General features: G+C 41.7%; 3 protein-coding genes across 3 annotated transcripts in view; all 3 read right to left on the bottom strand.

Annotated features, from left to right (window-relative positions):
• The window catches only part of LOC134624766 (zinc finger protein 91-like), a 328,469-nt gene that overhangs the window by 298,593 nt on the left and 17,573 nt on the right, over window positions 1–12,303 (bottom strand). The gene's annotated exons all lie outside the window — the stretch shown is intronic.
• On the bottom strand, window positions 4,045–5,737 carry LOC134618154 (putative nuclease HARBI1). The gene is made up of 3 exons (XM_063463451.1): window positions 4,837–5,737; window positions 4,541–4,750; window positions 4,045–4,417 (listed from the first exon to the last, which is right to left on the bottom strand). The coding sequence occupies exons 1-2, from the start codon at window positions 5,728–5,730 to the stop codon at window positions 4,544–4,546; spliced, it is 1,101 nt and encodes a 366-aa protein (XP_063319521.1). The 5' UTR covers window positions 5,731–5,737; the 3' UTR covers window positions 4,045–4,417; window positions 4,541–4,543.
• Window positions 5,884–12,303, bottom strand: part of LOC134623895 (zinc finger protein 184-like) — a 31,651-nt gene continuing 25,231 nt past the window's right edge. Inside the window, exon 5 of the mRNA XM_063468902.1 lies at window positions 5,884–12,155. Within this exon, the coding sequence (XP_063324972.1) occupies window positions 11,163–12,155 (993 nt within the window). The 3' untranslated portion in view covers window positions 5,884–11,162. The remainder of the gene's footprint in view (window positions 12,156–12,303) is intronic.

Here is a 12,303-nt window from a genome sequence, read left to right as displayed (position 1 = left end):
AACAATTAAAAAAAACAAAAAACAGACACACACACACACACACACACACACACACACACACACACACACACACACAGAAACTAATGTTGAAATGTAAGTGTGCAAGTAAAGACAAGGTTCTTTATCTTGTTAACTGAAATAAGGCCATACCCATTCACTGATGTCCTGGTTCAATGTTGGCCAGTAATAGCCAGCAACAACCCTGTTTCAGGTACCTCTAACACTACCGAGTGTCCCATTATTTCTAAAACTCTGATTTTTCTCTGATAGAGTGATTGGAACAGATACTTCTTTGTCACAAAAAACATTCATGAAGTTTGGTTCTTTTATGACTTTATTATGGGTTAACAGAAAAAAGTGATCACATCTGTTGGGTCAAAAATATACACACAGCAGTGCTAATATTTGGTTACATGTCCCGTAGCCATTTTCACTTCAATTAGGCGCTTTTGGTAGCCATCCACAAGCTTCTGGCAAGCTTCTGGTTGAATCTTTGACCACTCCTCTTGACAGAATTGGTGCAGTTCAGTTAAATTTGATGGCTTTCTGACATGGACTTGTTTCTTCAGCATTGTCCACATGTTTTCAATGGGGTTTAAGTCAGGACTTTGGGAAGGCCATTCTAAAACCCTTATTCTAGCCTGATTTAGCCATTCCTTTACCACTTTTGATTTGTGTTTGGGGTCATTGTCCTGTTGGAACACCCAAATGCGTCCAAGACCCAACCTTCGTGCTGATGATTTTAGGTTATGTTGAAGAATGTGAAGGTAATCCTCCTTCTTCATTATCCCATTTACTCTCTGTAAAGCACCAGTTCCATTGGCAGCAAAACAGCCCCACAGCATAATACTCCCATCACCATGCTTGATTGTAGGCATGGTGTTCTTGGGGTTAAAGGCCTCACCTTTTCTCCTCCAAACATATTGCTGGGCATTGTGGCCAAAAAGTTCGATTTTTGTTTCGTCTGACCACAGAACTTTCCTCCAGAAGGTCTTATCTTTGTCCATGTGATCAGCAGCAAACTTCAGTCGAGCCTTAAGGTGCCGCTTTTGGAGCAAGGGCTTCATTCTTGCACGGCAGCCTCTCAGTCCATGGAGATGCAAAACACGTTTGACTGTGGACAATGACACCTGTGTTCCAGCAGCTTCTAATTCTTGGCAGATCTGCTTTTTGGTGATTCTTGGTTGACTCTTTACCCTCCTGACCAATTTTCTCTCAGCAGCAGGTGATAGCTTGCGTTTTCTTCCTGATCTTGGCAGTGACGAAACAGTGCCATGCACTTTATACTTACAAACAATTGTTTGCACTGTTGCTCTTGGGACATGCAGCTGCTTTCAAATGGCCCCAAGTGACTTTCCTGACTTGTTCAAGTCAATAATTCGCTTTTTCAGATCCATGCTGAGCTCCTTTGACTTTCCCATTGTAGCGTTTGTGGGCATTTGTATCCAATGAGCCCTATTTAACTGGCCTAAGAGAAGTCACCAGCTGTAGTCACTCATAATCACTCACAAGAAGTTAAGAGGCTATGCTATGAAGCTCAGTTCACTGACAACTTTCTAAGTCACCAAAATTGCTAATTCATGTTGCTGTATGTATATTTTTGACCCAGCAAATGTGATCACTTTTTTCTGTTAACCCATAATAAAGTCATAAAAGAACCAAACTTCATGAATGTTTTTTGTGACAAAGAAGTATCTGTTCCAATCACTCTATCAGAGAAAAATCAGAGTTTTAGAAATAACGGGACACTCGGTAGAGCCATTATATTATATTCTTTACAAGTGTATGTAAACTTTTGACCACAACTGTAGATAGATAGATAGATAGATAGATAGATAGATAGAAAGGGAGAGAGAGAGAGAGAGAAAGAGTTTTAAAAAATAAAAGTAAAATAGATAGATAGAAAGGGAGAGAGAGAAAGAGTTTTAAAAAAAAAGTAAAAAAAAAAAAAAAGAAATTAATAAAAAATCAACATTAATTTCGTAGTTACCCTTCAGTTTGTAATTATGTGCCATTCTTCGTATTTTATGGCGCAGTTCTTCAGTCGGGGGAAGCTCTCCATTGAGGAGAAAAGCGTGAATTTGCTTGTATACATCCATTGTTTAAAATCTCCCGGGCAGTCAAAAAGGAGGCAGAGCTGTCGACAAATGCTAGGCGCTAACTGGGCGCTAACCGTATCATTCAAATATATTGGTCGTGTCCAAATTCATGGGCTGCCTCCTCCTGAGGCCGCATTTGTAGACCGATTACGTCACAGCGACGCGCCGAAGGCTGTCCAAATTCATAGGCTGCTCCGAATGCAGCCGACAAATGGGTCCTCATTTTCTCCGAATTTGAGGATGGGTCTGATGTATCCTTCTTTGCCCACCATATCCCAGAATTCATAGCGCGGCCCAGCCAAACTCTAGTTTCCGGTAATGGCGGCCGGTACTACGTTTTAAAATTACTCTTATTAATTTTTCTGGGTCACAAAATAAACCTTTAACATATTTTCAGGCGAGAATATGGGTGTGTAAACTTCAAATATCTGCTCGGTTTATCAAGATATCATATATTTGCAAAAGTGCTTCGACGTTTTCGGGGACGTCTGTTACCCACCAGCTCGATGGCTAGCCAGCCCAGAATTCATTGCACAGAACTTCATTCACGTAATGATGGCGGCACAAAAAGATCAACCGGGAGACGAATACACTTTTAAATGTAAGTTTATGAAAATCTGGTGGTACAAAAGTTACATTTTTATAGCGGTTGTGTTGTTAGGGTTGTGAATTTGCATAGACTTGTAATATTTATTTAAACGATCTTCATAAAAAGTGTCCGTAAACTAGCTTGTATGGTGGGTCCCGCGGTTTTTCATTGCCGCTTACATTTTCCCCAATCAACTTCTTTGTGATATGTTTATAGGGACCAAAGAGCAAACGGCAGACTTCATTAAAACTAGAGGAGAAAATGATCACCTCTTCACCGGGGTAAAATATTCAGCGACTGTGGGATGGAGGTACACGCATAAATCAATTTACACATCATATTCATCTGAGTACGGTTTCAATAACCCTCATTCTGTACAGAACCTGTGATGTCCAGACGATATTGCTCTTGTGTTCTACTGTGAAAACTTTTGGATTTAGGGATTATCATAGTTGTTATGGTTTTCTGTTTTCTCTTATTTTTTTGTGTGCGATCAGGAGTATTTTCGAGAAGATGGGCTTGCAAGGGAAAGTCACCCCCTTGCAGGTCAAAAAGAAGTGGGACAACTTAAAGAAAAGATACAAAGTATGTGTGTTGTCCAGAAGATATTTTTTAAGAATGAAATTTAATAAATGTACATTTACTAAATCTTGTATTGTTTATATTTGTCTGTCATTTCTGATTTCCTCTGCCTTTAGGATTGCAAGTGTCCAGGGTCAGGTGAGGGAGTCAGTGGGAAGCCCACTGCTGCTACTTGGCCCTGGTTTGGCCTCATGGATGAGGTGTTGGGACAGAGGCCTTCCATTAGGCCCCCTGTCCTTATTTCCTCTCTCCCTGAGGACACTCCAGGGCCAAGTACAGCAGTGGGTGACCAAAGTGAGAGGGAAGAGGAGACAGATGAGGAAGGAGGTCAGCCAGCAACAACGGGAAGGAAGAGGAGAAGGGATAGGGGGGATGAGCTCCTTGAGCTCATCAAAGAGGACATGCAGTACCAAAGGGAGGCTGAGGAGAGGAGAGAACAGGAGAGCAGGGACAGGGTGGACAGACTTTTTTCTATATTGGAAAGATTAGTTCCTAAATAAGTTAAAAATATATTCAAATAATGTTCTTACTTTTGTTCTATTTGTTATGTAATTCTAAAAGTTTTTGATTAATGAAAATTAGTTCCCCTATTGGTTGTGCCTTCAGATATTCTTTTTTTGAATACATTTCTTACTTTTTTCTATGTGTTATTTTAAAAGCTTTTCATTATGAATAAATTGATGAAACAAATTTCACTGAACTCATTTTATTTACAGTTGTTTTTAACATGTATTAACATTATCAAACTTTAAATATCAATTTAAAACTCTTCAAAGGTAAATAACAATAATACAAGAATATTTCTAAAACATGAATTTTAGAGAAGGAAAAAATATATACAAATATATACAAATATTTACAATTTTTCACACAGGATTAACCAAAGTGACCTGTTCCTGGACCGTTTTTCTTTTTTAAAGATCACACACACAGAAAATCTCTGGCAGTGTTGCTGGATTTGCCGAAGGAAGATCAGACATGGATGGGGTGCTGCAACTGTGACCCGTGGTTTGTCTTTTCTGGTCAGAAAGTGGAGAATCGCACAGGGTGGTCTGCAAAGAGAGTTTTAGGATGCTTCCTCCCCTTGTCCACTGCATCGTCCATCCACGGGTTTGCAGGGCTGACTCAATCGACGGCTGCCACACCACTAAGAGGTTTTTCAGAAATATGCAAACCAGAGAAAGTGGATTCACTACTAGTATAATACTCCTAGACTCTAGCAGACAACAGTTTGAAAAAGTGGTATTAAAAAAGATAAATGTTTACTTGCCTGTTAACAGTAGTCATGGTCTGGTGGTACCTCCTCCAGGGCAGACACCTCAGCAGACAGCTGGTCCCGCCACAGAGCGCCACTGACTGCCTCCAATGCAGCCTCCCCCTCATCATCCTCTGCTCCATCTTCCTCAGGTTCATCCTCAGGAGCCACAATGTCGCCAGCACTGAGGCAAATGTTGTGGAGGATGGCACATGCTGTTATTACCTGTAGTGATACACACACACACATTATTCTTTCACATATATACACACACACACACACAATTAATTTGACATTGGGTGGTCACTTACATGAGGTACAAAGGTGTGGTGCACCTCCAGCGCTTGCAGGAAGATGGCCCTAAACCTGTTCTTCATCATCCCAAAAGCACGCTCTATTATGGAGCGTGCCCTGGAATGATGGCTGTTGAAGCGCTGGGCTCCCACACCTTGGACTGGCCTCTTGTAGGGTGTGATGAGGGGGAGTGGACGCTGGAGGCATGGGTACCCTCCATCTGTGAGGATGAAATGCCCTGGAGGAGGGTAGACTGACTGACTGTACAGTGGGCTGTGGCGGAGCACCCTGGAATCATGCACCGACCCAGGCCAGCCCACGTATGTGTCGATGAAGCGGCCCCGATGGTCACAAACACCCTGCAAGATGATGGATGGGAACAGTTTTCTGTTCCTATAGCACTGACCATCAGGGCCACTTGGACACTTGATGCGTATGTGGCAGCCGTCGATTGCACCCACCGCTTTCATAAAGGCTCTGTGGCGTGCCAGCCCTGCAAACCCACGGGACACTATCTCCAGGTCCTCTGGGGTTGTTGGGAGGTGGATGACCTGGTAGCGAATGGCCAACACCTCTTTTGTGACTCGGTGGACAATGTAGTGGACAGTGGAACGAGGCATCCCAAACACTCTTGACACCACCCTGTAAGATGCTCCACTTGCCAACCAGAAAAGAAACACCAGGATCTCAATTGTGGCACCCCATCCATGCCGCCGATCCTGGTTCAGGAGATTCAACAACACTGCCAGAGACTCCCTGCTTAGCCGAAAATCAGGCCTTGGATCCTCCTGGCTAAAAAATCGGTCCAGGACTGGTACACTTTGGTTAATCCTGCAGTACAATTGCCTTGTCTGGTTAAGGAAAAGATGGAGAACAGCATAAACAGTTTTAATAGAAAGGTATGACTTCATTTATTTTATGACATCAAAGCATTATTCTGATTGCTAAGCTTGAGTAAAATAGACACTGAGAAATAACATTTTATACATTTCATCTGTGTAGCTAAGCTTTTATGTGAACTCAAAAATAACCCAGTTTTCAGCTTTATGACAATTTTACTGCAATTTTATGTACACAAATAAGTAACAGGATCATATGAATAATTGAAAATAAATTTAAACTTACAGAAGAACATTTTCTAATGCCGGGCTCACACTGTGCGATTTTTTCAGTCGCGCGATTCAGCTCCTGCTCAATCTGCATGATTGACTCGCAGGGGTTAAAAGTTCATAGGTCACGATGCAGGTCTCAAATCCGATGCTCTGGTGCGACCTGAGTGCTCACACGGTGCGTCCATAAAATGAAGGTTATAACAGAAATGCTGTCGCCCGCTCTCCCTCTCTGTCTTTCACTCACACAGACACGCACCACCACCATCAACTTTGCTAAATTGCTAATGAAAAACATTGATCAGGCAGCTTTCCGATCGCCAAATCGGTCGCACGACTCAAAAATCGGCTCAAAATGGGCCAAAAATCGCACAGTGTGAGCCCGGCATAAGAGATTTTTTTTCATATATTTTGAATGACCACCGTCATTCAGTCACTGAAATTAACCATAAAACTAGCTAAGTAAATGCGTCTAGATTAATAGTTTTACCTGGATGCGATTTTCTCTGATGAGCCTGGAGTACAAATGCCGGCGATGACGGTGGCGACACAGTTTTTTTTAGCTCGTCGATAATTAAAAATATACATAAAAAACGGAGCAATATTTCAGAGTCCATTTTCGTTTTTCGCGTTGTGGCACTGACGATCGGAAATACTCTGAATTGGCGGGAGTAGATCGGAGAAGGCTAGACCGTTTCACTGCCGTTTACATCCGGCCTACCCGACGTCCTGAGGACCCGGCCCACGTAAACCGCGAAGGCCGGGTCCTCAGGAGGAGGCAGCCCATGAATTTGGACACGACCATTGAATGTCGCAATGTTGGCAAACAGAGGAAGTGACGTAAGATTTGCGCATGCGGGGTACCGATCGGGTTTCCGGTACGGATCGGGTAGTGACAGTGACAATGCCCCCTCAACCACGATGCCACAACCGCCCGTGTTGCCCGTATCAAAAAACGCTACTGGTGGCAGGATCAGTGGCGGAGCAGGGGGGTGGCTTACTGGGCTTAAGCCCGGGTTGTTCTTTCAGAAGCCCGGGGTCTTTTGGAGTGTAATTTTTTCATAGTTAGATCCCTGGCTGACAACTGTATAAAACAAAAAACTACACACAATATTCGAAGCACATAGTGTACACTGTGGGACTTTACGACTGTGCGTAAAACCCCCCTAATATTGGTATGATCCGAGCTCAGTCACTAAGCGACTGAGCGAGGGGGCGGGGCAGCTGCTGCCTGCGAGTGCGCTGAGAGAAACGCAGCCAGGCAGACAGAGGAGAGCTTAAGTTCGACCAGGTACCAAAGCAAATCATTCGTACTGTACAAGTAATGTAAATATGACGGTGTATCACGAAAGATTGATATCAAACTGATCACTTGACCCATATTACGTTACTTGCTCTTCAAGTCAATCAACAAATGGCGAAATGAAAAGCCGAACAACAACAATGTTTCTTTAGAGAGTCTTAGCTTACATGTGTGTTTATTTCATATTTTCAGTTGTTACCTATGGGCTCAAAATGTGGTCATAAATATTTTGTACTTGTAAATCAGTTTTGTATGTGTAAAAAGAATTTGTGTGTGCGTAAAAAAGATTTGTATGTGTAAAAAAGATTTGTGTGTGCGTAAAAAAGATTTGTATGTGTAAAAAAGATTTGTGTGTGTGTAAAAAAAGATTTGTGTGTGGACTTAGCCAAAAAAACCCTGCAAGTTACAAGTATGGATTTTGACCCTATTTTTCTTCCTTTCATCTGATATGTCAATCTCATGTCAATCACAAATGTAACAATCCAATCAGAGAACAGATGGGTTTGGCTGTCGGAGGGGCACTTTTTTTGAACTTTTTTGAACTACACTAAGAAAGTTCAAATGAAAGAAATTGATATATAAAACCATATCTGCAATTCTGATACATTATTAGTTTGGTAAAAAAAAAGACATTCCTATAACTTTAATAATACAGTAACAAGTACAACTACTAAACACTACTGTGTCCTAAGGTAACAAAGATCAAAATGTAACAGGGATAACATAAACTTGATATACATATCTATACATGCAGCATCCTAAATGCAACATTCAGGATTATTCACTGCAGCTCCAGAAATCAGAGCTACCTCATCAGATCCAAGTGTGACATCAGCTGACACTCTTTACAGGAGATTCCAGCTGAACTCTGTGGAGCCTGATCTCAAGGTTTTTAAGTCCGACCATGAAGCCAGAAGAGGATCTTTCTCTCTCTTCAGATTCATTGTGATCCAGTGATTTCAGTCCTGCATGATCAGGCTGATGTTTGCACAGAGCAGATGATGAAGTGAATGTTTTTGCACATTGGTAACAGTGAAACAGTTTATTTACAGTGTGGGATCGTTTGTGTTCGGAGTATGAACTGAGATTCCTGATAAAATGTGACCTGTGTGAGAAGACTTTTAAATCAGCTGAAAAAACACCAACAGATCCACACCAGAAAGTAACTCTACAAGTGCAGTCCTGCATGATCAGGCTGATGTTTGTACAGAGCAGATAATGAAGTGAATGTTTTTGCACACTGGTAACAGTGAAACAGTTTATTTACAGCCAAGGGCGTCGATTTGGCATGGACGGAAGGGACATGTCCCCACCAATATCCAGCGATTATTGAATTGTCCCCACAAATAATTTGATCTCTTCGAGTAAAGAAAAACAAACCCGATAGAAAGAAAAAACGATCTGTCAACGTCTCATTCACCCAGCGGTGCAGAAAGAGTTAAATTACGTTCTCTACTGGAGTCCTACCTCATGTGACAAATATGGCCAATGTGATTGGCTGTGCCTTTCAGCGAGCTCTGTTTAGGTTTAGGAGCGGCAATCCTGCGCTGCGAGGACCTGCGAGGAGGAGAGGAGGACGGCAACAAAATGGAAGAACCTGGATATAAGAAAGTATTTTTCAAAGAAACCTGTAAGTCACTTAAAGTCAAGTTCACTCATAAAATGTGTCCGTCATAATAACGTTACAGGCAATACCAGGCCATACATGCCAACCCTCCCGATTTTTCCGGGAGAATCCCGAATTTCAGTGCCCCTCCCGAAAATCTCCCGAAGCCACCATTCTCCCCAATTTCTCCCGATTTTCCACCTGGACAACAAAATTGAAAAACCATATCCTAGATTGACCCAGCCAATTCCTGTTTCCAACAATAGCTGCTACTACTGCAGCTACTTAGTATTAATATTACTCTTATTACTCTTTCTGGGTCGCGAAATAAACTTTGAACATATTTCCAGGCGAGAATGTAGCTGTGTAAACTTCAAATAACTTAAACATGCTATTGTTTGGCCTTTTTCAGTGTTTTATTTGTTCGTGAGTAAATCGGTTTGGCTGAGATTAAAGTTATTAGATTAGATTAGATTAAATAAAACTTTATTAATCCCTCGGGAGGGTTCCTCCGGGGTTTTCACACAGCTGAATAAATGTCAAACAGAAAACTGATTAAACAGAAATGTGAGATGGTGGAGAATCTACGCAAGCGTCCGGTTATGGTTTATTTTATTTAGACAGCAAGGAGCAGACGGCAGAGGTGACGTAATTATGAAGGCTAGACCCCCCAATTTCACAGTCGCTTATTTCCGGTCTACCCGGCTTTCGGAGGACCCGGCCCACTTAGACCGCGAAGGCCGGGTCCTCAGGTGGACGCAGCCTCTGAATTTGGACACCCCCGGAACAGGCCGGTGACATTTAACTCATTTTTTTCCGATAAGTAAACACTGTAAAAATCCCTTTGAATGTCTCCCTAATTCTCAGGTCTCAAGGTTGGCAGGTATGTGCTAGGCTTTGGCCCACATCAGTCTAAAACTGTATGTAACCATGAAAAAAGTGTTGCCATGTCCACCAGGACAGTATAGTATAGACTCCTTCACATAGTGGACATTGAGTTGTTGTGTGGGGCACCAGTAGTCCATGTCTGTTGCTGTAACAGTAGTTCATGTTTAGAATAAAACATCCCAGCTCACTGATTTGATCGGGGCAATAGTGCCTAAAATGTTGCATAATTTTGCTGAGAGATCTTTTACTTTGTGGTAATCTTAGATGAGTAGTTTTATGGACAAAACCCACCAGGTCATTCAGTGTTCCCTTAGTGCTAATGTGTAAGAGATGTTGGTGTACTATAACTGAAGTAATGTTGTTAAGTCCTTAAAGACATATTCTTTTATTGTCATGAATGTATTTGAAGCTTTTTTATTTTTGTATGATACCTGATTTATATGGAATATGGCTGAAGTAAACTAAAGTCTAAAATCAGTCATTTATTTAATAGTAATTTAACATTATATAATTCACATATAAAACTATGAATTGTAATTTTAAATGGTTTAAAAGCATGTGGAATAGCATATGTAGGCAAATATATTTCTCCTCTTTTTATCAAGAAGCAAAGACAAAAAGGAAAAAAAAAAAAAAGAAACAGCGCAGGGTTCAGTGGTTGAATCATCCGTCCCCACCAATGCCAAAACCAAATCTACGCCCTTGTTTACAGCGTGGAATCGTTTGTGTTCAGAGTATGAACTGAGATTCCTGAAGCTCTTGTCACACTGGTCACAGCTGAAGTTCACTTCCATGTGTGTACATTCATGTTTGTTACAATGACCTGATTGTGAGAAGCTTTTGTCACAGTGTCTGCACTTGTATGGTGTCTCTCCTGTGTGGATTCCCTTATGCTTTTTCATTGAGCTCATGTGCAGAGGTGAAGCATGACCCAGACTGGTCACATATGTGCTTTTTGACCCCACTGTGGAAGAGTTCATGTATTTTTAATGTACTTGGTGTGTGGAAGCCTCTCCCACATTCTTTGCAGTAGTTCATTTTGTCTCCAGTGTGTCTACGTTGATGTGGTTTTAGGTCCTGTTGATGATTGAAGTTTTTCCACAAAGGTCACAGAAAAACTCTTTCCCACCACCACAGTGACAACAGGGTTGAGAAATGGATCCATGTGCTTTGCTCCACTTCTAAACAAAGACAGGGTAAATCAGGGAATTCCTTCAACATTTTTATCCTGAACGTCGCCTGAAATAAAGAGCATCTCTGACAACGTCCAATTACATTTTACTGTTTACACTATAAAACTCAGGTTACTTCTTCATTTTTCCAAACAGTTCATTCAGTATAACTCCATAGGTTTACTGATCAGACTTTTTCCAAACAATCAGGTTACAATTACAAGATAAAAATAAATACATCCTCACAGTAACTGCACTTGTAGAGTTACTTTCTGGTGTGGATCTGTTGGTGGATATTCAGCTGATTTGAAGATTTAAAAGTCTTCTCACACAGGTCACATTCATAAGGTCTCTCCTCAGTGTGGCTAAACGTGTGTATTTTTAACTGAGCATTTGTTGAAAACAGTTTCCCACACTGATCACAGCAATAAACATCATTTCCAGTGTGAATCCGTAGGTGACAATTTCGGTAGTGTTTGTCGCTGAAACTTTTTCCACAAAAGTCGCAGCTGTACGCCTTAATTCCAGAGTGGGTAACTAGATGCCTCTGTAAGTCGCCATTTTGAGCAAAACCCTTACCACACAACTCACAGCTGTGTGCTTTAAATCCACTGTGAATGAGTTGGTGTTTTTTTAAACCTCCAGCCTGGGTAAAGAACTTTCCACACAAATCACAGCTGTAAGGTTTAACTCCACTGTGGAAGAGTTGGTGTTTTTTTAAACCTCCAGCCTGGGTAAATGACTTTCCACACAAATCACAGCTGTAAGGTTTAACTCCACTGTGGATGAGTTGGTGTTTTTTTAAACTTCCAGCCTCGGTAAAAGACTTTCCACACAAATCACAGATGTACGCTTTAACTCCACTGTGGATGAGTTGGTGTTTTTTTAAGTGCCCAGCCTGGGTAAAAGACTTTCTACACAAATCACAGCTGTACGCTTTAACTCCACTGTGGATGAGTTGGTGTCTTTTTAAGTGTCCAGCCTGGGTAAAGGACTTTACACACAAATCACAGCTGTAAGGTTTAACTCCACTGTGGATGAGTTGGTGTGTTTTTAAAGCTCCAGCCTCGGTAAAATCCTTCCCACACACATCACAGCTGTGAGGTTTAACTCCACTGTGGATGAGTTGGTGTCTTTTTAAGCTTCCAGTCTGGGTAAAATTCTTCCCACACTCATCACAGCTGAAGGTTTTCTCTCCCTTTCTTCTGTGAGGTTTGTCAGCCTCCTGAGAGCGCTGACTTCTCGCTCCATGTTGGTCCTGCAGTGACAGAGATACAAACAGAGGCAGTGAGAGAAATGCAGTCGTGGAGCAAACTGAAACTCCCTCCATTGGTGGAATCAAACATGTCAAAAAACACATTGTAGGTGTGTTACCACCACCTTGTAGTGATAGTGTCACATTACAA

Source organism: Pelmatolapia mariae, linkage group LG3_W, assembly GCF_036321145.2.
Source record: "Pelmatolapia mariae isolate MD_Pm_ZW linkage group LG3_W, Pm_UMD_F_2, whole genome shotgun sequence".
NCBI classification, from domain to species: domain Eukaryota; kingdom Metazoa; phylum Chordata; class Actinopteri; order Cichliformes; family Cichlidae; genus Pelmatolapia; species Pelmatolapia mariae.
This window is presented reverse-complemented; position numbering and strand designations above follow the sequence as displayed.

Bases quoted from the DNA above. Each gene is read 5' to 3' on its own strand.
- LOC134618154 (XM_063463451.1), bottom strand. From the start codon at position 5,730: ATGAAGTCATACCTTTCTATTAAAACTGTTTATGCTGTTCTCCATCTT. The intron at 4,751-4,836 runs GTAAGTGACCAC...GTATCACTACAG, and splicing joins ACCACACCTTTGTACCTCAT to GTAATAACAGCATGTGCCAT.